Source organism: Panthera onca, chromosome B3, assembly GCF_046562875.1.
Source record: "Panthera onca isolate mPanOnc1 chromosome B3, mPanOnc1 haplotype 2, whole genome shotgun sequence".
NCBI lineage: Eukaryota > Metazoa > Chordata > Mammalia > Carnivora > Felidae > Panthera > Panthera onca.
In genome coordinates this window covers 30,672,768-30,698,645 of record NC_138344.1, presented here as the reverse complement: position 1 = coordinate 30,698,645, position 25,878 = coordinate 30,672,768, and the positions used below count along the sequence as shown (strand labels likewise).

The 25,878-nt window shown below is 55.5% G+C and overlaps 1 protein-coding gene and 1 long non-coding RNA gene across 7 annotated transcripts in view; both read right to left on the bottom strand.

The window, feature by feature from the left end:
- The window catches only part of CSPG4 (chondroitin sulfate proteoglycan 4), a 40,228-nt gene extending 16,269 nt beyond the window's left edge, over positions 1-23,959 (bottom strand). Inside the window, exons 1-7 of one of the 6 annotated variants that reach the window (XM_078448903.2) lie at positions 23,208-23,959; positions 22,077-22,160; positions 21,180-21,284; positions 20,878-21,036; positions 20,147-20,419; positions 18,639-18,886; positions 18,101-18,325 (exon numbers count right to left, since the gene is read on the bottom strand). In XM_078448903.2, coding sequence (XP_078305029.2) covers positions 18,101-18,194 — 94 coding nt within the window. In that variant the 5' untranslated portion in view covers positions 18,195-18,325; positions 18,639-18,886; positions 20,147-20,419; ... (2 more) ...; positions 22,077-22,160; positions 23,208-23,959. Of the gene's footprint in view, positions 1-18,100; positions 18,326-18,638; positions 18,887-20,146; positions 20,420-20,877; positions 21,037-21,179; positions 21,305-22,076; positions 22,161-23,207 lie in introns of all 6 variants that reach the window. The other 5 variants (XM_078448907.2, XM_060617992.3, XM_078448908.2 and 2 more) reach the window with 5 other exon arrangements.
- LOC144616721 (uncharacterized) lies at positions 14,608-17,235 on the bottom strand. Its single transcript, XR_013556373.2, has 2 exons — positions 17,036-17,235; positions 14,608-16,840 (listed from the first exon to the last, which is right to left on the bottom strand). It is a non-coding gene; the product is annotated as an uncharacterized LOC144616721 (long non-coding RNA).
- Positions 23,960-25,878: the final 1,919 nt, after the last annotated feature.

Sequence of the window (25,878 nt, the reverse complement as noted above, 5' to 3'; positions counted from 1 at the left end):
GAGAGGTACTGCAGAGAACACAGGTGGGCTGGGCTGCAGGGAGGGGGTTTCATGCTGGTGAGGCCGCACAGTTCTCCTGTGTGGCACTGCCTTGTCACCTGCCTGGTCCTGGCGCCAGAAGGCACCGCTTCACCTGTGTCCAGCCCAGACTTGGCTCCACAGGAAGCCAGACCCAAACATTCCAAGCAACTCAGGTCTCCTCCTCAAAGGTTCCTGGAGCCAGGGGCCTCTGCCAGCTCTGACTCTTATCTCCTGGGCCCTAGAGGATTCTCCATTCTGGGTCTAGTCCCTCTTGGGCCTAAAGGGAAACCATCCCTCACTGCGTCACCTGGCCTGGTGGTCGCAGCCCCCAGAAATGGAGTTCCAGGAGAACCGTTCCTACCTCAAACTGATCCCTGCTCAAATTCTTTCTACGACATGCCCCATGCTTTGGCTCTTGGGCAACACTGTCCACGCCATGACCTACCTCTGTGGGTGGGCTGGGGCCACGGCTGGGGCCTGGTGGTGGTACCCACCATCTCCGCTTCTCTCTTGGACCGTGCTCCCAGCTGTCTTTGGGGGTGGGGGTGGCAGCTCATCAGCTTGAGTCCAGCAAGGAGCAAAGGCTCTGAGGCCAGATGGAGACCATGTGCATTGCTGGACCCCAAATGGGCCAGAACTTCCTACATCACCCCATATTGCTTCCTGCTGAAGAGCTATTGATAGTCCCTGGTGAGTGGTCAGATCCGGCCCTATTGTTTCCACCACGGCTGGGGAACAACAGCTGACTTCTCCAAGCCTGGGTCTGTCTGAAGACAAGGCCTGGGAGGGGCCGAAGGTTTGGAGAGTGGGCCAGAGGGCCTCTCAGGTCCACATGGCCTACGCAGGCCATATCTGGGGTTTCCCAAGGTCAGTGGTCACTGTGCAGGGCCCCTTTTGTCCTGCACCGGGATACCTCCTCTTTTTAAGCTGCCGCCTCCTCCAAACAGCTTCTCCAAATTAGCCTCCCTTGACCTCCAACCAGCTGCAACAATTTCTGGTTTATTCCTTTTGCAGAGATTAGGGCCAAATATAACTTTGACTCTGTCCCCAGATGTCCAGGGCTAGGGAAGGGAGGGGAGACGGGAATGGGTTAAAAAGGTGACTCATCTCTGTTGGGCTTCTCTTAAACCCCGTGTGAGTGAGTAAAGGCTGATGGCCTTGATAAGGACGATCTGGCACCAGCCCACACACGTGCCCCTGGCCAGCCTGAGCCAGCTGACATGGGCCTGAGGATGTGGCATCGGCCACTGGAGGAGTCCAGACAGATGTTCAAGAACGATAATGCTCTTCCTCTTAGGCTGAGTCGAAACCCCTTGAGTTCACTCCTCTTGCCAGAACTTGCTGGCAATGCCAGAACCTCATCTGAGGGGCTAAAGGTATCAGATGAGAACCACCAAACCCAGCAGACCCAGCAGAGCTTGGTGCCAGTGAGGGGCAGACCAGAGAACAGACAGGGGGCAGGCACCTGCAGGGGTGCCGTATCTGCAAGGGCGTTCCTTGATTCTTGAGACCAAAATGCAGCTCACTAAACTGAGGGCAGTCGAAAGGAAGGTCGGGGGCAAGTGGCCCCCGCAGGATGGATCCGTCACTCTGGCAGCCTGGAGCTCATAGCAGCTGGCAAGAGCTGACTTAAATTTTCAGGATTTTTGCAAGCCAGGTGATGTTGCCCGGTGGGAACATTTATACAATGGAAAGAAGCAAACGCTACAAATCAGGGTTCTCTCTCCCAGAAAGCTAAACATTCACCTGTTTGCCATGCAAGGGGAAGGGGTCCATCTCCCTCTCCTGAGTGGGTGGGAGCTCACACACCCATCCACATTCCCTCTTATTAAGGGTAGATGCGTGACACGGTCACGGTCAGGGCCTACACCAGGCAGGAAGTGAAGTAGATGGCTGGCTCTAACCACTGAACCACCTGCCTCCAGCCCCCTCCCAGAAGGGGAGTGCGGCAGCCTGTTTGGCCTGGTTTTTCAGGCCAGAGTGGGAGGGTGGCAGGAAGTAGAGGTACTTTCCAGAGAGCTGGGGTCTGAATGAGCCTATTGAGGGGCTGGGCCCTGCTGTTTCCTGTGGGGCTGGGCAGGGAAGCGCTCACACAAGCTGCCTTGTGCTGCTGGAAGTGCACAGGCCAGGCAGCCCCCTCGCCCCAACAGAGGCCTCTGAGGTCTTGCTGGCCAGGGCTTTGGAAACTCTGACAGTGTCGTTCCCCCCACCTCCTGGTCTCCTTCTGCTGCCCCTTATCGTCTCTGATGGGCTGCATTTCCAAGAACCCAGAAACCCTGTTCTGGGAGACAGTTGGAGGGGGGCTGTGAATGAAGAAGAGACAGTGCAGGATAGAGAAGTGACTTAGGAGTCAATCCCAGAGGGCTTCCTTGGGGAGGTGAAGGTGGTGTAGAGCAGGAGAGAGGGAGAGGAATGGGTGGTTTCAATGGGCAGCAAGGCCAAGGGAGAGACTGGCAGCAGGGATATACAGGCTCTGGGACAGTTGAAGACAGAGGAGTAGAGGGAAAAGTAGCAAGGGCCAGCCTATTCGGCCTGACTGCGGCCTCAGGGCAGTTGGGGGAGGAGAGAAGGTATCAGTGCTGCTTGGAGACTTGGCCTTGACTCTCCTGGGTCAAGAAGACCCATGATTCATCAAACACCAGTGCAGGCTTGTATCAGCTGTGTGGGCTTCCCCTGGGGCCAGGAGAAGGGGCTCAGTCTACCTCAATGTCACCATCTTGTAAAATGGGCACTCCTTCCCAGTCCCTCCTCCTGTCGTGGGGATTAGCCCCGAAGTTCCCTTTCTGGTCTGGGAGTCTGCTCTCAGATATGGGTAGGCAGAGGGTTAATGGTGTGGGCTGCCTGGGTGGTGCCAAGACTTTAGCATGGGTCGGTGTGGGGGGGGGGGGAGGGTGCCCCAAGGGGAGGGTAAGTGGGAGGGGCAGAAAGAATGCCGCATGTCTGGGTTTCTCTACCTGAAAGACGGTAGGTAGGTGGGTGTCCAGGACTACATAGAGGTCTATTTTCGTGTGTGTTCCAGTGTGTGGGTGGCTGGGGGTGTGTTTTGGGTTTGCATAAGGCTGTGTGTTTGTGCATGTGTGCGCGTGTGGGCTGGGAGCTGCCAGGACAGAGCAGTGATTGTGCCCAGGCCCGTCCTGCCCCTCGGCGCCGCCCGCCGTGACTTGGCTGGGCCTGGCTCCATGAAAGGGGCCGTGTGCTCCTGGAGGGTTCCCGCCCCCCTGCCTGGCGCCCGTCCATTCCTCCCAGAGGTTTGCTGAAGGTGGAACATCCCACAGCTTCCCACCCTTCCTGCCCACGGACAGGGCGCTTCTGTCTGGGCCAAGGCAGAGTGGCTCCATCCCTCTTCCTGAGACGAGGGTTGGGGGCACAGAAAGAGCCTGTCTTTCCCCCTAAGCCCCTTCTCAGACAGGGAGGTGAAGCTTGGGCCAACGTCCCCCAGCAAGCCACCCTCTGCCAGGGCTCAGGTTGTGCCGGCATCTCCTGTCTCCCTGGGGGCACTCCTAGCGTGTTTATGAATGGGGACCTGAGTCCTGCCTCTGGGGACCCTAAGCATGAGGCTTACTTCCCTCATGATACTCTACTCTCATCTGTCAGCGGGCCCTTAGGACAAAGGGTCACCATGTGGGGAGTATCTCTGCCTAGGAGGCTCCCACGGTGCTCTCCCAGGCTGGCCAGGGGCAGGGTCTCAAGCGGGGGCCCCTTTTCCAGGCACTGGGGGTGGGGGTTGCTGCAGACCTTGATCCTTTTGAGTCTTCAAGACCCCTGGGGCTAGCCAGACTGTCTCTCCCTTTTTCTCTCCCTAATCTCCTCCGTCTCAGTCTTGGCCACTTAGCCACCTTGCTGCCTGTCTCTGCCTCTCCCTGTCTTTCTTTGCCGTTGGCTCTTTTTCCCCCTGCCTCGTGCCGGCTGTAACTGGGAGCACCACCCTTGCCCCAAGACAGTTTAGAGAGTGAGGCCTGGGGCTTCTTGCCTCCCCAGCCCTGCCCCCCCACCCCCCAATCCTTGAGTGATGGCTTCTACAATGTCAAAGTTCTCTGCAGCTTTAGCATGCAGTAGGGTGCTTGGCTTTCTCTTTCCTGACAGACAAACGGAGGCTCCAGAGAAGCAGTTTGACAGAGAAGCAGAAAGCTGTCAGTTCTTGGCCCAGACACCTGTCTGAGCCCCGCCCATGCAGGCACCCCCCCACCCCACACCACTCCCAGGCAAGCAGTCCCTGTGTGCCCTGCTCCCAACACATTCCTGGTCGCCTGGGGGCAGCCAGGCGGCCCTACAGCCAGCATGCGTCATGGGCAGCCTCAGCAGCATTCCTGATGTCTGCTGCCGCCTGACTTTATAAGGGAGGAAGTTTGGGAGTCAGAGCTGCTGGGCAGGATGGCCAGTGGGGCATGCCCAGGGCCCGGGGGCAAAGGGGGGCAGTGGGAGAGCTGGACGTGTGTATGTTGGGGAGGTGTACCCAGTGGTACTGAGATGGAGCAGTAGGTGAGAGATGGTTGGGGAGAGAAGGGGGGGGGGTCCATATTCATTCATTCATTCATTCATTCATTCATTCTCAAATACAGCAATGCAGCCATGGAAAAGAAGAACCAATCTGGGGGAGACAGAAGGCATGAGAAAGATTTTAAAACCTTCTCCACAAAAACTGAACTCAGGGGTCCAGGCAGGCTTAAAGAAGGAGATGAAGGAGGAGAAACCAAGAGAGACACAGAAGGCTGGATGTCGGAGCAAGCCTGAGGCTGTGGATAGGAGTGAGGAGAGTGAGGCAGGGGCACTGCCAGCCAACTGGGGAGGGGGAGGGGTCCTGCTGTCCGGCGAAGCCAGACTTCTTCACCGTAGCTCCTTGGGGTTTGGCACCAGGTATGCAGATCCTGTTCCAGATCCACATCCTAGGCAGACAGGGGTGAGGCTGGGAGAGTCCTTCTGAGAAGCCAGAGGGGGGCTGTGGGGGAGTGCCCTAGGAGGGCCAAGGCAGGGATGAAGGGCTCTCTGTCTCCCCTATGGGTGTAATGTGGGTGGCCCTGTGTGAGAGTAAAGATGGGCCAGGTGCCCTGCCCCAGCAGCTGGGCCCACCCTGAGGTCACCCAGGTCCCGCAGAACTCAGGCCAGATCCCCTCCCCTTGTGCCTCCAAGGGATGTGCTTTTTCTTTACCAGCTTTCTGTCCCCAAGCCAGGGCACTTCCGAGGAGGCTAGGAAGGATGGAGACTTATTTAGAACCAGAGCTACAGACCCCGGGGCCAGTGGCGCTGAAGATCCCTGTACTGCCCCCTTCCATTTCAGAGCTGGGAAAGCAATGCCGTGTGCTGATACTCAGTCCCCTAGAGCATCCAAGACCTGTGCATGGTCACAGTGGGTGGCACATAGCCACGAATGTGACTGAGTGCAGGTCAGTGCCACGTATCACAGTGTGTGGAAGGGAGTGTGGGGCAGGTGAGGATGTGGTGCGATGGGTCCCGTCTGGCTCTAGATACTGGACATGACCTTTCCTGAGCATGCCTGACCCTGTGCCTACTCAGTGTCAGCCCCCACCTCAGCACGTCCCAAGGCTCAGTCTTTTCAACCGAGCTATCACCAAGCTTATTACCTCTGCGAGTAACCAGGGGGAAGGTTACAGGGAAAGACTTTAGGTCGGATCAAAGGGACAACATAACCTGCTCATGGTGGTGACAATGGGATCACAAGAGCCAAGCCCAGATGCTTACTACCTGCCAGGGCTAGCTGCCTGGGAGATGCACACACACCTGCGGACTCATAGCACTCACTGCTCTGGCTCTCCTGCCTCCCTGCTTCCAGCCTGAGAGTCCATAACCCAAGGCCACCTCAGAGGCCTGTTGACCACCTGCTCCTCTCTTACCCCACAAGCCACGCCCATAGGAACAACAGTAGTTTAGTTCAAAGTCACACGGAACTTAGACAAGTAGCTGTTCCTCTTGGCAGATAGTAGCTTCCCAGTAGAATGCGGGACGCCAGGCTCTATGTGCTCACGGCAAATGGCCTCCTCATCTCAACCCTATGGAAACCTCTGCCGGGGTCAATGTGGGCCTGTTCCTCTACATTCCAAGAACTCTTGAACCACAGGACTCACTGTCAGGGCAATTGACCTTCTGTTTGGTTGCAAGGTCAAGGAGGCCAGGGCAGGGCAACAGTTTTCTCAGCTATTGGCTGAATCCTGACCCTGGTCACTGGCTTCAGTGGCTCGTCCTCTAACCAAGAGATTAGAAGCCACCCAAGCCAAGGGGTATATATATATATATTCATATATATATATATATATATATATATATATATATACACACACACACACACATATATATGTATATATATCTATATATGTATATTTATATATATATATATTCCTATATATATATGTATATATATAAACATTTCCAATTTAGGGACCTCTTCTAGAAGGTGAGTATCCCTGAACTGGTGGATTAGGCGATGCTAAACTTGGTCCATAGACACTGACAGGGGCAGGGCTGGTACCCTGGGTTCCCAGCCACATGTCCCAACCCTGGGGCCATGTGTGGCACAGAGGAAGCGGGAGGGAAAATGAGAGGTTTGCTGGAAGAAGCAGCTCAGAGTCCACCCAGGCTGGAGGGCCGGGGTGGGGAGGAAGCAGGGCCTCAATTGCGTCTTTGTAGGAAGCCCGGTCGCTCCCCTAGCCTGAGGCACAGGGGGTGGGGCTGCTGTGGTATGGAGCAATTCTGAGAGGCTTTTCCTTGCCTTATAATTTTCCTCCTTGTGCAGGGAGACGGCTGGATTTCCAGGCCCTCTTCCATATCTCCTTTCCCCAGCTTTCCTGGCCCTGGGGGGGATGGGGGGGCCCTCCTCTTAGAGGGCCCAGGCTGAGGTAGGGGGTCTCGCAGGGAAGAAACAGAGCAAGGGACCCTCCTCACCTGGCGTTGGGCCTGCTCAACAGCCCCTTCCCCCAACAGGCTCCCGTGAGGTAGCTCCCATTTAACCCGTGAGGAAACTGAGGCTCAAAGAGAGCACCACCTGTGCTAAGGCGTCAGGAGGAGCAGTGGCAGAGCTGGATTTGAGCCCCTGTGCTCGGGGCTCTGGAGCTGGGTGTTGTGGTATCAGGGAGGGGCATGTGCACACAGAAGCAGTGGCGGGGGGGTTATTGTTGCGTGTGAATCGGAAGCGGGGCAGCGGGATGAGGGTGTGAGAGCTGGCCCCTTGCCTGGGGAAGACACACTTTTTCCCTTCCTGTTTTCAGGGTCTCCTGGGGTTGGGGAGAGCGAAGAAGGGAGGGGAGAGCCTTTGCTTTCCATGGTTGGCTTGGCAGCCGGCCTCTCCTGGTGTGGCTGGACGCGGGTCCGGTTCTGGGGCTGGCTGGATCAGGGAGGGCTCTTCTCCAGGGCTGGCTAAGGATGGCATGTTCCAAAAGCCAGTGATAAGTGTCAGCCATGCCCACTGGGGTCTTAGAGGTCAGGGAAGAGGGTGGAGAGGCAAGGGCGTGGGCAAGAAGCCTGGCCCAGGGGGGCTGTGGGGCCACCCCCTCTCTTGGGCTGAATCCAGAGTCAGAAAGCATGTGGCAGCCTGTTGCTCATCTCTGAGCTCCCTTTCAGCTCTGGGATGAGAAACCGTTAGGGGTAGGGCCCTTGGGGAGGTGCCTCGGGGCTTCCCCGAGCCTGGCAGACTGGGCTTGGAGACAGTGAGTGTGTGAGCTGGGAAGGGGGGTTAGCGGAAGCAATGACTGTTGGTCTGGACACAGGCCTGGACCAATTTGGCCCAGCTTGTGCTCAAGAGTCTGTGTGTCCTGGAGAAGCCACCGCTCCCTCTGCCTCAGTTCCCCTATCCGAAGGGGATAATCCCACAGGTGGAAGTCCCATGTCCAGGAGACCAGAGGAAGCAGGGGCTTGGGACAGGGACTACCTCCATCCACCCCCCCCCCCCCAACACCTCCTAGCCACATGCAGCCATGCTCTCTTTGGCTTCAGTCTTCCCATCTGTGCAGCCTGGATGGGGAGCCTGACACAAACCTGGCTTGCCCAGCCCAGCTCAGCCGTTAGTGGCTGATAGAGAGGTGTGGTCACTACAGCAGGTATAGTGCAGCCACTTCTGGCCTAAGAGGCCACAAGCCCAACTCTCCAGGGCTCTGGGCCCACCTGCCAATGCCCCAGAGACATCTGTACCAGACACACCCAAGCCCACCCAGCTCCAGCCAGACTCAGTGTCATCTGTTCCCAAACCTGCCTGCCTTCCAGAGAAGGCCTCACCACCCACCCACTGCTGGGTGGAAATCTGAAAGTCGTTTTGGACATTCTCCCTCCTCCTTCCCCATGTTCCAACCATCTTGCCCCCAAATTCCCTTTCAAATTCATCTCCTCCTCTTGCTCTTCTGTGCCATCCCACAAGGCAGATGGTCACCATCCTTTGTCTGGCTCAATGAAGTTCCTGCCTTGTTTTGCTAATAGCAGCCACAGTTAACCCAAACTGAAAGTCACTCTGTCATCTACCCTTGTCTGGAAGCCTTCAATGGCTCCTCATTGCCCCACGATCAAGCCCCCACCCTAGTATGGCACTGAAAGTGCTGGGTGACCCTGCCCCAGCCCTGCCAGGTTTTCCTGGTCACCTCCCTTGAACATCCCACATGCCAGCCTCACTAGACCTTGGGCTGTTTTCCATCCACGACTGACAGGTCCCCACTCCCAGCCTTTGCTCAGGCTGGGCCTCCTGCCTGGCCAGCTCTTCTTCCCTCTCTGCCTGTGGAATGCCCTCCTGTTCCTTCAGACAGGACAGGAAGTCTTCCCCCACCCTTCCCCACAGCCCAAAGTTCCTTCTCTGCAAAGACGCTCAGCTGTGGCTTGGGGAGTTGTGCACTGTGGCCTCTCTGCTAACACCCTGTGTCTCTGGAACAAGACTGGCTCTGCTTGGTGAAGGGAGATGGGAAGCAGGGGGAGGGGTCCAACGTGGGGAGAGGGGCAGCTGTGTTCTCTCTGGTTGAGCCAGCCGCAGGGGCTCCGTCTGCAAGCTGGCCCCAGCTCTCTCCCCCACTGTGTCTCACCTCCCGGCTTCTCTTCAGTCCTCCTCTCCCTCCAGGACTCCAGTGCCCAGGCAGGGGGCTGGACACAATGGCTGGGGCGAGGTCGGGGACTGCCCCAGCCAGGGAGTGCTTTTCTGGGCCTGTGGTGACAGAGTCTGGTGCTTGTTTTTAAAGAAAATAGCATCAGAGCCCCTATTTATAGCTGGAGGCCATAGCCACAGACAGGAGATGGCTGGGGCTGAGGTTGTGCAGGCTCCCGCTCAGGCAGGGGCTGGGGGTGGGGCCATTCCCAGGCCCCCTGCCCCCCTTTCTCAGCCTCTGAGGAAGTGCCCGTGGGATCCTGACATCCCCTATGACAGGATGACAGGATGACAGGATGACAGGATGTAGCCTGTGCTTTGGGGTGGGGGAAGGAGGGGACTTGGGTGAGGGGATGGAAAATTTCTCTCAGGATTGGTCCCTGGGGCCCAGAGCCCCTTGTGGGAATGCGTGGAGGTGAGGGTGTGTTGTGTCTGCTGGGAAGACAAGGAAGGACCTGTTGGGGGTTGCCGGATGCAGAGGCAGTGCTCTGGGTTGCCACGGGGACGGGGATGGGTGAAGGAAAGGGAACAGAGCAGGGTCAGAGACCGAGAGACAGACACGGGGAAGAGACAGAGGGGTGGGGGAAGAGAGGCCTGTAGCTTGGCTGACACCATGTGGAGAAGGGGATAGAGAAGCCAGAAGAGACTTCAAGTGGAAGCCTCTGTGCCACAGAAAGTCTTCATGGTGCTCTGGGCAGTGTGGTCAAGGTCTGAGCTGGATCCAGTAAGGAACGGCCTGAACTAAGCATCTCTGTGCCCATCACCCCAGGAGGCCAAGCCTTGCCCACTCCCACCACTGCAGGGCCCAGGGCCTGGAGACCCTCAGTCTCAGGGTGGAGGGCCAGACCTGTTGGAGGCTAAGAAAAGCTGTGGGGGCATGGTGGACCCCGATGGGCTTTGTCACCAAGATTCCCTGAAAGACGGTCCTGGGCTGATGAGGCAAGGTAGTGCCAGGGCCATTGGGGACAGGCCTGAGCCCTGGCTTGCTAGGGGGCGGATTCCCCCAGGCCTGGAGGTGTTACTGGCAGAGGCTGCGGCCTGGGCTCACACCTGCCGCCAGCCTCTATTCGGACCCCTCCCTTGGTTGTGCAGTTGGAGGCTGTGGCGTGGCTGTAGCCTGAGGCATGTGTCATGGAGCCATGGCCACAACCAGTGACTCAGACAGTTAAAAAAAGGAGCAGCTTGGAGCGGTGACTCAACTGGCTCTGGAGGGGCTGGGTGGGTCCGGCTGGTACAAAATGGGGTGGTCTGGGTTTATTTTTGGTAGGGTGGGGCTGGGGCAAGGGGGTGGAAGATGGGAACCGGGGGTGGAGGAGGGCCGCTACCCTCATCTCGGGAGAGCCCCGGCGCTTCATGCCAACTTGGGAAAATGGTTTCTAGGTGCCGGGGAGCTCAGGCAGGCTGGGCCGCCTCTCCGCCCCCCTTCCAGGCCCAGCCCACTTTGCTGTATGGCCCCAGACAAGCAGCTGGCTGTCTCTGGACAGAAGCAGAGCCCCCTGTCCTATTCTCAAGAGGCTTGAGCTCAGAACTTTACAGCTGACCTTGGGGACTGAATATTCTACCCAGAGGCCCAGAGAGGGAGAGTCTGCCCAAAGCCACACAGCAGGGCTAGGTATCCCAAGGACTGTGGTTGCACAGCTGGCTCCGGTCCCTACAACATCTCTCCTGCCTCAAGGCTGTCAACAGTTGGAGGGACAGGCCCCCATCTGAGTACCTGACTCTGGTGGAGCTCAGCTGGGCTTCAGATGGATGGCCGGAAACACACAGGCGCCAGATGCTGAAAGATGGAGCCTCAGCCGGGGGCGGGTGCCTGGATTCTATTAGAACATCCGGGGAGCTGGCTGAGCTGTGCCCAGTGGTCTTTTGAGAAGAGGCTATGGGGGTGAAGGCAGAGGATGCCCACATACCGGGATCTTAACCTGAGTGCCCAGCCCCTGCCCAGCCTCTTATCTAGAGCGTACCTACAGCTGGCACTCTCTGCAGCCAGTTTCCGAGACTCACTTCCTCTCACCTCCGCCAGCTCTGGTCTCACACATACATGGACTTGGGCATCACCAACACCCCCAATGGGTCCAAGCAGCTCAAGGCAGAGAGGGTCCCTCACTCCCTCAGTCTGGATTCTGTTCCTCATGATGCAGTGACTGTGCTTAAGGAGCAGCGCAACAGCCCCATGGGAGCTGTGGAAGCCATTTCACGTCACCAGGCCCTGCCTTCCACCCTGACCTCCAGAGGGGCCCCAGGCGTGGGCAGGGAGCAGGAAAAAGATGGGTGTCTAGGCTCCCCATCCTACAAAAGTTCCCGGTGCCTGCTCATTCATTCCCACCCATCTGCTCTCAGAGTCTGAGTGTCATTTGCTCATTCTTTCAACACATACTGATTGTGTTGCACCCAGGGCCAATGATCCATCTGAGGGGCTGTTAGTCTTTGGGATGGGGCTGGGAAGGGCTTTCCTGCTGCTCCTCGCAGTGGGAGAGGTGTTTGGGCCTCTGTCCAGGGAGTTGGCCGGATGCAGGACCCCCTCCCCCTTTCTGAAGGGTTCTGGGCAGACAGCAGCTGGCTGAGAGCTCCCTTGAGAACCCACCTCCCCTTTTCCATGTCACTGAGTCCCACACAGACTTGTTCACAGGGCTGCCTCATCCAATCCCCTACTCTGGAACCTTTCTCAAAGAATCCCCTTATTGCTAGGCTGCCCCTACTCCAGAAGAAAATGGTAATAACAGAAAATGCAGCCTCAGGAGCGGGTACCTACTAAGCATTTACTCTGGCAAAGGGCTTGAGTCCTCAACACACGTAGGAGGTAGGAATCATTTATCCCCATTTTACAGAGAAGACTGAAGCTCAGAAAGGTCAGATCACTTCCTGAGGTCATGCATCAAGTGGTAGGGCTGGAATTTGATCCTCGGCTCTCTAATACCGTGTTCCTTACCACTGTGTGCCTGTTCTCCTGCCTCCCCCAGCCCTGTAGAGGTTCCTGGAGCTGAGGACTCCGAGGAGGGAGAGGTGGAGTGAGTCAGGACTGAAGGGCGGGAGAAGGCACACTCTTAGCTGCTCCAAGGCACCCAAAAAGGGTGATTTGTTCCTTCCCTGACCATGGTGGGAAGTGTGTGTGTGTGTGTGTGTGTGTGTGTGTATGTGTGTGTGTCTGGGCCTGAGGCCGGCCTGGCCAGCCTCCAACTGCAGGAGAGCTGGGCTGGCCCCAGCTGCTGTGCACAGGGAAGGGGCAGGGAGGGGTTGGAGTCGTGGGAATCAGCATCCTGGGCCCACTGATATTTATAGCTGGCCCCTCCTGAAATGTGGGTGGGGGAGGGTTGCTCTTAGGTGGGAAAGGAAGTTGGTCTCCTCTCTCCAGCCCCCACCATCTCCCCAGAGAGCAGGCTGGCTCAGGCCAGAGGCCCTGCTTCGGCCCTGGAGTTGGGGGGTATGAATCCTGAGCTGGAGGTTTCCCCCAGGACCGCTGGCTACAGGCTTGGATACTCTCCTTGCTAGGCCTTGAGCCTGGCTGCTGAGCACCACTGTATGGTGTGTGTGTGTGTGCACGCATGCATGTACATGTACCTATTGGGCATCGTACTGATGGAAGTCACGGACTAGGGGGCAGAAAGGCCTGTAACCCCATAGTGAAGGAGGGCAGGGCCCCAGGAAGGAGACCACCAGGCTGTGGCCCTCAGCAGTCAATGGTTGGAAAAGGTCCACAGAGGTGGAGGTGCTGGAGCTAGACCTTGAAGAATGAGGAGAAACAGAGAAGACCAGTTCCAGGGAACAGCTTGAACAAAGGTGGAGGAGTGCCAGGGATTATGGATTATTACCTGATGGCCGAGTTCATCAGCCACTCTTTGGGACACAGGATGACATTGAATGCCGAGGCTGATATATCGGAGGGGGAGGGAGGGCCCAGCAGGTGTCTTTGGGCCTCTACAGGAGGCTCAGGAATGTCCCGTTTGTTTCTAGGAACAGCAGGAATGGGATGTTGGGGCAGCAGAGGCCAGTCCCCATCCTGGCTGGGAGAAAGCTGGGATTGTGTTCTGCTCCCTGCCTTCAGGCCCCCAGACCTGTTCCATCTGGGAAAGGACATCTTCCAGGGGCCCTTGGTATCCGTTTTGATATGGATTCTTTGAAAGCCAAGAAGTTCTTCCTTGTATCTGACCTGAGTCTCCCCTGCTCTCAGTATGTTTCAACTCAAAGCAATTCCTTGGTTTTCAAGTCTTTTTTTCCATTTTTTTAAAAAGCCACAGAACACTTTGCCAAAACCACATCCTACACAAAAGCCAAATCTGTAAACATGCTCATGGAGCTGCTATGCGTGAATTGGGGTGGGGCCGGCTTCCCACATTCCCGGGCTTAGCCACCTCTGAATGTAAAGCCTGGAACACCTTGGGCATAGTCTGAAAACCCCTGGTTGACTCAGTGATCAATATGCCCTTCTGTGGGCTCAGTCCTGTGTGGAGCAAGGCAGTGGATACCCCTGGTCTGCCTGCAGGAAGCTGCTGGTCCTGTGGCAAGGCCACCACCCAAACCAGGATACAAGGACACAGGGCAGGGAGGCTAGCCCCCACCCTGCTAAGACTTGGTATGTGATTCTGAGAAAGTAGTCTCCCCTCCCTGGGCCCCAGTTTCCTTACGAACCAGGGGGGACTCATCTGGGTGGGGAACCCCTGTAGTAAGGTCTGGGAGGGGAGGCAGCTCACTGACCCACCATGACTATTAAGCCGTGAGGAAGACACACACTGAAATGGATTAGCACGAGCCGTGGCCGGAGGCCTGGCTCAAGCACATCGGAGCCACCAGAGCTGGCTCCACCACAGGCTGGGAATGGCTGGGTCTGGGCAGGAGCTCGGCGGGAGGAAGGAATGGTCAACAGGACAGGCACTGTTCAGAGCTCGGGGAGCCATGCCACCAGGCCACCTTGATGGCAGCCCTCAGTGCTGCTGCCCTACATCTGAGGCGATCATGGCTTCATTTGCCACCGCAACCCTCAAGGGGGGTAGGGGACTTTCCCGAAGAGGATCTGCTTATGCTGTGACAAAGTAGTGAGGGTCCAGAGAGGTGGGGTATAGGGACACAGGAGCTGTTTCTCCCTTGAAGACCTGACTCTCTTCCCTACTGGGGGGGGGGGGGGCGGTGCCTGGGCCCACTGCAGGGTGACTACCTTCCTGGCCCGATCTGGGCTGTTGTTGAGTGGTAAGACTGTGGCCTGTGTGCCCAGAGAGTTGCCTAAGGCTGGGCCCTGCATTTCTGTGAGCCTCAGTTTCCTCATCTATAAAATGGGGAATGTTTCATAAACATAAAATGTTTCTTGACTTGCAGCGCTGCTGTGAGGCTGTGGCCCAACATGGTTAGTGTCCCCCATGGGATGTCTCTGGAGGTAGGGGCCCAATTGTAAGATGGCTCCACCCTCTCCCTTGTTGGGAATGATGCGCCCTTCTGAGAAGCCGAGAGAGCTAGGAGCCCCTACCCTGGGGAGAATCCAAGTACAAAGTTGTTCACACAAACCCGGTTCATTCCAAAATCACTCACGTACGTTGAGTAATAATGATAATGTAGTACTTTTGAAACTGGACATATGCTGGGGCAGGGAGTACAGTGGAGGCAAGAGGGGAGCGGGGTGGGGTCAGGAGTTGGGGAGAGGCTGTGAAGGAGCAGAGGGACCAGCAGGGGAGCAGGCTCGAGTCCTGGGGGAAGGCTCCTTGTTCATTCGTTCCTGGCATTGAGTAGGAGCCACAGCACAGCACGGCACCCCCTGCCCCCCTCCTGTCCTCGCCTCCTCATCCCGGGCACCGCCCAGCCCAGGTCTGTGAGTGAGCTGGCTGTGGACGTAGTTGTGCATACTCACGTGCACACCCACATTTGTGTGCGCCAGTGAGTGTGTACGTCAGGGCTATTTCCAACTCCCCCTCCCCTGCCTGCCCCCTCCTGGGCAGCTCGCCCAGTTCCCAGAAGCAGCCTATACGCTTCCTTTGAAAGCTCCACGCACAGCCTGCTCCCCTCCTGCAGTCACTGCCAGCCGCCTGGCCCACCTGGCAGCCCCCTCCACAGCCCCCGGGGCAGGCAGCACTGAAAGACCCTTCTTGTCCTGCCCTGGAAGGCAGGCGAACGTTGGGTGAGGGGTGGCTCAGTTATACTTGGTTCTTGAACAGCTTTTCCAGAGTCTGGGTGGCCCGGGCCAAGGGCCTGGCCTCTGCCCTGCCCCAGAGGCCCCAGAGGCAGTAAGCTCACCTGCGCATACACACACACACACACACACACACACACACACACACACACGCTCGTGTGCCTCAGAGGCTGTCTCCAGTACCATTAGTACCCCAGAGGATCCCTAGAGGCAGAAGAATCTACCCTGATTCAATTCCTTGCACTTGATGCCTCCATGGCCCTGTTCTCTAAGCTGCCCCCATCAGTTCAGAGTCCTCACGCGGGGAATGCAGAACCCTCCTTACCAGGAACTCCTGCCCCACCCAGTCCGACTTCAACCTTCTGTCTTTCACCCTCTGTCTTTCAAAGTCAGCTGTGCCAGCCAGGTAAGAGGTATGGGGGCCACTGGCCCCACGGGCTCTGTGTTCACTCTGACCTCTCAATTTTACTCATGCTGTTCCCCTGACTGGAACGCCATCTCCACATCAGCTCAAACCCAATCTCCTGCACTGCTTGTCCCTCTGCTGAAGGCCTCCCATAGGGCTCAGAAGGAGCTGGACACCACACTTATCATCCACACCGTGTCCGCGTGGCTCTAGCCTAAGGTCCCACGCAGGTGGGGAGCTCCCTCAGAGCAGGGATGGGGGCTCTTCCTGGGCTGCCAGGATCCTCTGTGGGACCTAGAACACTTTGCTCTCTTTCAGGGGTCTGAGTTTCCCAGTCTGTACCATTGGAAGTTTGGCCCAGATGGTCTCCAATGGGGCTTGATTCCCAGGCCTCATGGCCTAGGTGCTCTGGAATGTTGATGAATGTAGGGAAAACATCCCAGTGCACCTCACTCTGATACCTGAGACCTTGAGGGCCTTTGGGCTTGGGGTTTCCAGTAAGGATGGGAGTGATGCCTTCCTCAGGTAGGGGGCCTGATCCTACCAGGGGAGGGAAGTAAGGCAGGCATGGTGACAGAGATGGGTTGTTGAAGGGGAATCTGCCTGGGAGTGGGGGAGAAGATACCAGTCCTCCTGCCCCCTCCCCACTTCCAAATTCTTCCTAAAGGTAGGGACTGGCTTAACATTATAAAACCCCACTGGTGCCATGCCACTTTTCTGCTCTAAAATCTTCATCGGTTCCCTGTTGCCAACAGAACATAGGCTGTGGGCCGTATTCTGCCATTTAAGGATTCTGTGCCCCAGTCCAATGGCTCTTCCTGGCTTGTGCTCAAAATATGCCTTCTAACCAGGCTGCTGGTCTTCCTATCTCAACATGATCTGCTCATATCCACCTCAGTGCCTTAGCTCAGGCGGAGCTCCTGCCTAGAATACTGACCCCCTTCCCATCCTCCGAGCCTTGGCTCAAGGATCACCCTCGGCCCTGCCCCAGCTTGCCTGTCAATTTCTCTTCCCCATACTCTTCATCTGGATCTTTGCAGACATGATAGGATCTGCTGTTTGAGTTTTAATTTGCTTTTCTGTCTCCTAAAAGAGTTCAAGTTTAGCCTATCCATTTCTGTGTACTCCTCATTGCCCAGCACCATGCTTGTACGTTTTTGTTGCTGAGAAGGTATTTGAGAATGGCTCTCGGTTGAAGCCCAAGGAGATGGGGGTGCTGGAATCTCTTGGCTGGAGTCTGCAGGTTGGATAAGCACCCTTTTCCAGTCACCTCAGATGGCCCCTTCCCACCTCTCCAGAGGCCCAGCCCATCACCCAGACCCCGAGACTTTGAAGGAGGGGGTCCCTGGGAACAGAAGCAAGGAGCCTGGGGATCTAGCTCTGACTCACCCCAGTGGGGGGTCCTCCCCTGACTCATTTCCCCTCTGGGTACCTCGTGATGCTGTCCATTAGAGCTGGCTTCCTTATGTGATGGGGAGCAGGGTGTGGCCTGGGCCCCTGGAAGGGAGATTCAGGCCCTTCTGTTCAAAGTTGCTTTTGGGAATGTTCCTGAAAGATGTAGGCTGAAGCACTACATACATGAGTATGATTCATACATGGGTAGTAATGACTGATAGGCCCCGAGGCCACAGTTCTTATGGCCTTACCTCAAGGAGAATGCTGTGATGGCGGACTTCTGGCATTTAACAGAAAGGACATGCACCCTGGTGCCTCTCAGAAGGTGAACTGCCACTCAGTCTCTGCTAGGGTCAAGCACCAATGGTGGGGACAGGGAAATGTGGTGGGGGTTGCCCAGGGCTGTCTGAGGGACGAGCTCCTGCCGGGGTGCAGGATATCTGAGGGGCTCTAGGAGGCTGAGCCTGTCACTAACCAGGCCTTCTGAGTTAGGAGAGTGGGGAGAGGAGACAGGAGCTAGAGAGGAGAGCAGGAGGAAGGTGGTGAAGAGGCCGTACAGTCAAATGCACCTGGGGCCGAGCAGGGTCCCAGAGTGGTTGGAGGAAACCAGGGGAAGCGGCAGGCGGGAGAGACTGAGGTACATGTGGGACCCCATGGAGGGTGGGGCAGGGTGGTTCCCTCCCCATTTCTCACCATTCCTGGGCTGGACTGCTGAGGCTGGGGTACTGGCTTCTTGCTGTCGCTGAGTGTCCTGTGGGCACCAGTGCCGTCACCAAAAGCCTGCTGGGCTCAGGGAGCCCAGACAGCATTGGGCAGCCCCACTGGGTATAGCGGACTATCCTGCACGGAGGCCACACCCTAGGCCGACGGACTGGGGCCAGCCTCAGACAGCCAGAGCCCACAGAAGCCTCAAGATGGAGAGCTATCACGGGGGGATCTTGCTTCTACCCGGGACTGGAAGCCCCAGAGAGCCCAGCCTGGAATGGCAGGAGCTTGTCTCCCAGTGGCGGCTACTTCTGGGCCCTCTTGTCCCATTTTTCTACCTCAGGAGCCCCCCACAGCTCTGGCAGTCTGGGTTGGGGGTCTCAGGCCCCTTACTCACCTGCGGATGAAGGTCTGGCCAACATGACCAGGGTCAAAGCCAGGGCCAGGGCCAGGGCAGGGGCTGGAGGCGGAGGCTGCTGGCCGGAGCTCATCGCGGCCCGGCTGTGCAGCAGGATCGGCGAGGAGGAGCCGAGCAGAGTGGCAGTAGGGAGCCCGGACACCGAAGGCGCCAAGGCGCGGGCTGAGACAAGGCTGCTCTACGCCACGGGCTGGGGCTCTGGAGCTGCCCGCGCCGCCACCGCCTTACTTAACTCCGGGGGCGGGGCAGGCGCCGACCCGCGCTCCGGTTTCAGGCTGGGGCTCCCCCGTTGGCCCCCCTCACCCCCAACTTTCTTAAAGGGCCCGTGCTGGGCTGCCTCCTCCCCGGGCAGGGGTGAGAGGACCCTTACAGCTCCGTTAGACCCAGGCTCCACCCTGGAGTTTTGGAACAAAGTCGCAGAGGAGCCTAGATCCAAGCCCTCCCTGAGCTCTGACCCAAGGGCTCCAGGAGACCCCCTCTGGGAGGAGACCTGAGCTGGGCAAGCCCCCTCACTTACCTCACTTGTCTCTCTCCTGCCCTGCAGGGATTGGTGTGTGTGTGTGTGTGTGTGTGTGTGTGTGTCTGCTCCAGGCCTAGGAGGACAGCTGTCTACCACTACAGAGACTGCTTTGGGGCCTCCTCTCTGAGGCCTCCTCGGGTCTTCATTTGGACAGAGAGGCACTGGTCTGAGGTTCTGCACTGCTCTGTGTCCTCTGGCATTGTGACCTTGACCGTCTCTGCCCTGCAGAGCCTCCACTTCCCAGCCTGTAAAGGAGAGATGTTCTAGACTCTCCCACAAGGCAGGAGGGATTCTCAATCCCACAGTATCATTTGCTTCAAAATAACCCTGTGAGGTGAGTGAGAACCACTCCCCCCACCCCTCATTTTACGGAGGAGAAAACTGTGGCTCAGAGCCGGAAGTGGTTCTTACAAGGCCCGAGGGGGAGTGTAGGTCCCTGGCCCGTTGGGACTAGAACCCCGGGCATCCTAACACCTGAATGCAGGTGTCTCAACTTCCTGGGGCCGCCTCCTGGAAATCTGGCCCCGGATTTAGCTCCCACCTAAAAGCTTTTGAGCCCTGCTCCTCTTGGCTCCCCCGCCAGGCAACAACATCAGTCTTGTCCCAAACCACAGGAGAGAGGGCACTCCTGAGACAGAACGTCCAACCCGGAGACTCTGCCCGCTCTCTGCCTGGCCCCAGCATCTGCATCGCCTGGCCTCAGCTTCTCTGTCCAGCAGATGGGTGGAAGAGTGCCCCAGAGTGCTGTCCCCTCCCTTCTCTCAACAGAATCCTTCTTTCACACCTGCCTGCTCTAGCCTGCTCCCACCCCCACCCCACCAGCACTCTCTTCCCAGCTCCTCCCCACCTTTAAATATTTCTTATTAAAAAAATTATAAATTATATATTATAATGTATATTATATGTATAAATATTATATATTATATTAGTTTCAGATGTACACCATAGTGGTATATATATATTACAAAAGGCTCACCACAATGAGTATAGTTACCATCTTTCATCATACAAAGTTATAACAATATTATCGACTATTCCCTGTGCTGTTCTTTTCATCCCCATGATGTATTTATTTTATAACTGGAAGTTTATACTTCTTAATCCCCTTCCTACTTTGCACCCCCCCCCCCCCGACAATTGCCAGTTTGTTCTCTGTATTTATGACTGTGCTTCTGTTATTGTTTGTTTGTTCATTTGTTTTTTATTTTATGTATTTATTTTGAGAGAGAGGGAGAGTGCGCATTTGAGCTGGGGAGGGGCAGAGAGAGAGAGAGAGAGAGAGAGAGAGAGAGAGAGAGAATCTTAAGCAGTCTCCACGCTCAGTGTGGAGCCCACCTACAGGCTCGATCTCACAACCATGAGATCATGACCCGAGCTGAAATCAAGAGTTGGACGCTTAACCGACTGAACCACCCAGGCGCCCCTGTTTTGTTTTTTAGATTCCACATATAAGTGAAACCATACGGTATTTGACTTTGTATGACTTATTTCATTTAGCATCATACCCTCTAACTCCATTCATGTCGTTGCAAAGGGCAAGGTTTCGCTCTTTTCATTTTATGGCTGAGTAATGTTGCTTTGTACATATACACAACATCTTCTTTATACATTCATCTGCCAATGGACACTGGGGCTGCTTCCATATCTTGGCTGTTGTAAATAATGCTGCTGTGACCAGAGGGGTGCATGTAACCTTTGGAATTGGTGTTTCTGATTTCTTCCTCCTGGAAGTGGAAATATTGGATCCAGAGGTTCTGCGGTTCTGAACTGCTGAATACCTAGAAGTGGAAATATTGGATCGTATGGTACTTCTAATTTTAGTTTTTTGAGGAAACTCCACACTGTTTTTCAGAGTGTCCAAGCCCTCTCTTTCGCTAGTGACTGTCCTCCCAAGTATAATGACACTTCATAGTTTGCAACAAAATTGAGCCCCATTTTGCAGATGAAGAAACTGAGGTTGAGAGACATTAAGGGGCTTGAGCGAGTCTACACAGCTGCGAAGATGTGGAACCAGGTCTTTGACCCCAAGCCCAGTGCTCTTAACCACCACAGCGTAGTATGATGGTGTGGTGTCTGTGTGGTGTTTGTAAATGCTGATGTTGGACCTAGGCCCTGAGTTCGAATCCCAGCTCTCCTACTTAGCTGTCCAACCTTGAACAAGTTGCTTCACCTCTCCCGTGACTCGGTTTTTTCCTTTGTACAATTGGGTCAGTGAGGATTCCGTGCACTGGTGTACCTCATATGCCTAGCCCGGGGCCTGGCATGCAGCAGACGTTCCATAGACACTTGTCCTTTCTGTTCCTTCTCTGTAGTCCTCAAGTCCTTCTGCCCCTCACAGTTTGTACACAGCTTCATACCTGTTGCCTCCCTTGATGAAAAGTCAGCCCCTTGAGGGCTGCTTCTTTATGAATCAAAAAACTTGGGTGGAGATTTCTACCCACCCCATCTGCCCTCCCCTTCCCTCCCCCTCCCTCTCCTCCCTTCCTTCCCCCTTCCCATCTTCTCTCATCTCCCCGAATCCCACCCACGCAGACTTACCCACCACTACTGGGAGTATGTCTGTGGAGCCTCCAGACGAGTTCCCGCCCACAGCTGAGGTTCAAGTCAGGATTAGGTCGCAGCCTCCCCCTGCCTCGTTGCTAGCTAGGGAGAGAAACACAGGCCTGGAAAAATAATGGCAACAGCACAGCAGTACTAACCCACACTTGCTTGTCTGCTGGGGCTTCCCAGTTTACAAAACATTCACCTGATCTCTTGACAACCCTGGGAAGTATGCGTGTTGGGGGATAGTGTTCCCTTTGCGCTGATGAGAAAACTGAGGCTCTAGTGGAGATACAGGATACTGGGGCTCCTGCACACAAAGCTTGGCCTTTGTTTAGCCTGTAGCCCAGGGCTGGAACCCTGGATAGGTGCTGAGCGACATCATGCCAGCAGACTGGCAGAAAGTTGAGGCCCCATGTTGCTTTGGAACTGATCTCTGACCACCTCCTGCTGTCTCAAGAGCAAAGGTTGTTGGACCCGGCAGTGCCTGCTTCTCATTTGTCCCCTCCCTGGCCTCCTCAGCAGGCCTCCCTGGGACCCTGAAGGCCAGGTCCTGAGCAGAACTGACCAGGACCCATCTATGTCACGAAGTTCTCTGGCGTGGGCTGGCCAGGTGCCATCGGTGACCGTCTCTGAGTGCCCCTGCCTTCCCGGCCATATCTCAACTTCCTCCAGGAAGCCCTCCCAGTCCTTTCTGCCTTTCCACAAACTCCCTGGAGTAGTGATCTCTTCTCCTGGTGCCTCCCAGGGCATCCCTAGCCTGGTCAGGAGGTGTTACTCAATGCCTCCCTTTCCCCTAGACTGACTTCTTCTCAGCAAGGTACTGCACAACACTTGGGGCAAGGGAGAGGAAAACCCAGAACACTCTTGAAGAATGAAAAAGGATGTCCACACCTCAGGTGAAGGGGGATTCAAAGTGTCCTGAAGCTTCAGAGACCTGTGGCATGTGCTGCCTCAGTTTCTCCAAGTGATCTGCCTCTGGGAGAACAAGACAACAGAAAGCCCAGCATCACCTACTTCCCTACCAGCAGAGTTCAGCTAAGACGCTGGACACGTACTCCTGGTCACTCTCACCCTCAATGATTCTTGGACTCAGTGCTGGCTCTGGCAGCAGCTATGGCTTGGTCCTGCCCCTGGCCAACGCCTGGCAGTCTGAGCGCCTCTGTGTTTTGCACTCTGACCACATGGGCTCCACCCAGAGAACCTGTGGCCGAAGCCAGCGTGCTGGTAAATGGTGGGTACTTATGCCCCAGATGGAGTGGCGTGTGCACTGGGGTGTACTCCAGCTGCCCAGGTCCTGCCCTCAGGGAATTGGCCTTCTGCCATGAAGGACACGGAACCCAGGCCACTACTGCGCAAGGGGACACAAGCTTTTGGCCCCAGTTCCGTGGCCCTGCAGTCTCATGGCCAGGGGCTCCCAGGCCTGGGCTTCTGACCCGGGCCTCTGCTGGGAGTGGTCTTGCTTCTGTTCCTGGCTGGAGGCATCCATGGGGCTCCTGTAAGCGCAGGCAGCCTGGCTCAGGAGGGGCGGGGGCAGCTATTCCCAACAATTACACAATTCAGGAGCTCAGAAGTTGTGTTTGCTGTCTTCAGGAGCCAGCTGCGAATGGGAGGCTAGTGGCAAGGCTTTGCTCTGATCGGGGCAGGCTTTGAGCCACACCCACACCCTGCAGGGGAGACAGGGGTGAGGGGTGGTGCAGGATCCCCTTAGAGCCTCTGGTCCAAGGGGCAGGACTCATTTTCCACACCGTGTTCACAAAAGCTTGTGGCTTCAGTGGCTATGAGCAGCTGGCCACAGCTGACTCCCCTGGGGTCGTGCTATTTCTAAATGTCGGTTCATGCTATTAACCCCTGCTGTGCTCCACCAGCAGACATCGGCAGCCTGCAGAGAGTACGTCTGGGAGGGGGGGAAGGAAGAATCCTTGTCTGGATGGAAACTTTGTGAACATACTTGCTCCGAGTCTAGCACGGGGCAGGCAACTTTGGGGGTTAGGGCAGGGCTCCTAAAAGAGGGATGTAAAATACCTGCTCAGGATGGAAATGAAGCTTGTGATGGGCGTTAGGAGACGTGGGTCTGAGCTGGCGGCTGGGCAGGGCAGTGGAAAGAATGTCGGGTCAGGAGCCAGAGGTCCAGTTCTGCCAAGCCTTTTCTGTGTGGCCTCAGGTGAGTCACTTTGTGTCTCTGCACCTCTTCTCTCGTCTGTACGTTGTAGAACCGCCATGGTGCTTGCACGATGTTTTCCAGCAGAGATGCTGGCGCTTTATAAACCACGAAGGGCAGTGCCTGGTGGTTATGATGACGGCAACCGTTGATGCCAGGGTCCTACTCTCTGAGCGACTCCCAGGTGTCCCTTGAAGGAAAAGCAAGATGGACAGCCAAGAGACAGCCAGAGCATGCTGACAGAGCTGTCTTCAGCCTGTGTGGGGCTCAGTGAGGATGCCGCCCTACATGAGAACACTGAAGTTCAGCCCCTACTGACCCCATTGGCTCGCTCTCCTTATACAGTGAAATCCTGTGGTAGCCAGCCTCCAAGATGGCCCTCTGTAGTCCCCCACCTTCTGGCATTTGCACCCTTGTTTAGCCACCTCCCACACTGAATAGGGCTGACCTGCGTGGCCACTAAGGGACTGCAGCAGTGACTGTGACTTCCAAGGTGAGGTCATAAAAGGCATGGCAGCTTCTGCCTCACTCTCTTCTGACTGCTTGCTCTGCGTGCCAGCCACCATGACCTGAGGAGCCCGTGGGGGGCCCATGTGGAGAAGAACTCTGGCCTTTGGCCAACAGCCAGGACCCGTTCACCACTCATGTGAGCGAGCCATCTTGGAAATGGGTCTGCCAGCACCAATCAAACCTTCAGATGACTGCAGCCCTTACTGCCATCTTGACTGCTGTCTTTTGAAGAGCCTGAAGCCAGAACCATCCAGCTATGCCACTTCTAAATTCCTGACCCACAGAAACTATGTGCAATAGTAAACGTTTATTGCCATCTTAGGCTGTTAGGTTTTGAGGATAATTTATTATGCAGCAGCAGATAACTGATACAGACCCATCCAAGTATAAGTAGTAGTCCAGTGAGCCAGACTGGGCATGGTGCTGGGACTCTGCTCCCACAAGAAGGAACGTTTCCTTGATCAATCAATGGATCAACCCATTCATTCATTCATTCAACAAATATTACTTTTAAAAAATATTATTTATTTTGAGAGAGAGAGTGGGGAAGAGGCAAAGCAAGAGACTCCCAGGCAGGTTCTGTGCTGTCAGATTGTTCTCAAGAACCATGGGATCATGACCTGAGCCAAAATCAAGAGTCGGATGCTTAACCAACTGAGCCACCCAGGCGCCTCTGGGTGTGTTGATTTTGAGGTGCTTGTGAGAAACCCAGTGATACAGTGTAGGCTGTAGGATGTGTGGGTCAAAGCCCCCGAGAAGGCCTGGGCCAGAGGTACGTCTGTTTGGGAATTGTTGGAGGACAGACAGTGGGACTGAAGCAACAAGAGGGTGGGCTTCCCTGGCGAGAGGTGGGTGGGGTAAAATGACAGGAAGTCCCAGGACTGAACTCTGAGACACTAATAGTTCTCCTCTTAACCTTTTTTGGGACATAATTTCACACTTGCAGAAAAGCAACAAGACCATTACAGATGTTTCCCACATACTCTTCACAAGATTTACCAAACATTAATATTTCACCAGATATTAAATTTTCTAGGTATATACGTATTTTTTCCTGAGCTATTGGAGAGTTAAGTTGCAGACATGATGCTCCTTTATCCTTGCATACTTCAGTGGCTATTTCCTAAGAACAAGGGCCTTCTCTTTCACAACCAGACTGCCATGATCAAAATCAGGAAATTAACATTAGTACAATGTTCTTAATTAGCCACAGACCTTTGTCCAGTTTTGCCAATTTCCCCAGTAATATCCTTGATAGCAAAAGAGAATTCTGGCTGTGGCATTGAATTTTGTTGTCCTCTTTTCCTTTTTTTTTTTTTTTTAAAGTTTATTTATTTATTTTGAGAGCGAGTGGTGGAGGGGCAGAGAGAGAGAGAGAGAGAGAGAGAGAGAGAATTCCAAGCAGGCTCCGCACTGCCATCGTGAAGCCCCCATGCAGGATCCGAACTCATGAACCATGAGATCATGACCTGAGCCGAAACCAAGAGTCAGATGTTTAACCGACTGAACCAGCCAGGGCCCCCTCATTGAGGGCCCCCTCATTGAGAAACCTCTTGAGTTTCTGTTAATCTGGAAAAGTGTTTTTCTTCGGTGTTTGTCTTTGATGACATTGCCATTTTTGCAAAGTGAATCTTGATTTGAGTTTATCTAGTTTCTTCATAATTGGATTCAGATCCTGCATCTGCAGTGGGAAGACCCCAGAAGTGATGCTGTGCCCTTCTCAGTGCCTCCCCCAGGAGGTGCAAGACATTTATCTGTCCCACTGTTGATGATGTTAATTTACATCATGTGGTTGAGGTGGTGCTTGCCAGGATTCTCCCTGTAAAGTTACTGTTTTTCCCTTTGCAATTAATAGATATATGCCAACATTGAAAGGTCAGATTGAGAAGGAGGAGCCAGGAAGAAGGCTGGGAAGGGGCAGTGGGGACATGGGGTGCTGCGGGTAGGGAGGGAGTGGTTGGTCATTTGGTCCTGGAAGCCAATCTGACGAGGGTGAGAAGTGTCCATTGGCTGCAGCTTTCCCTG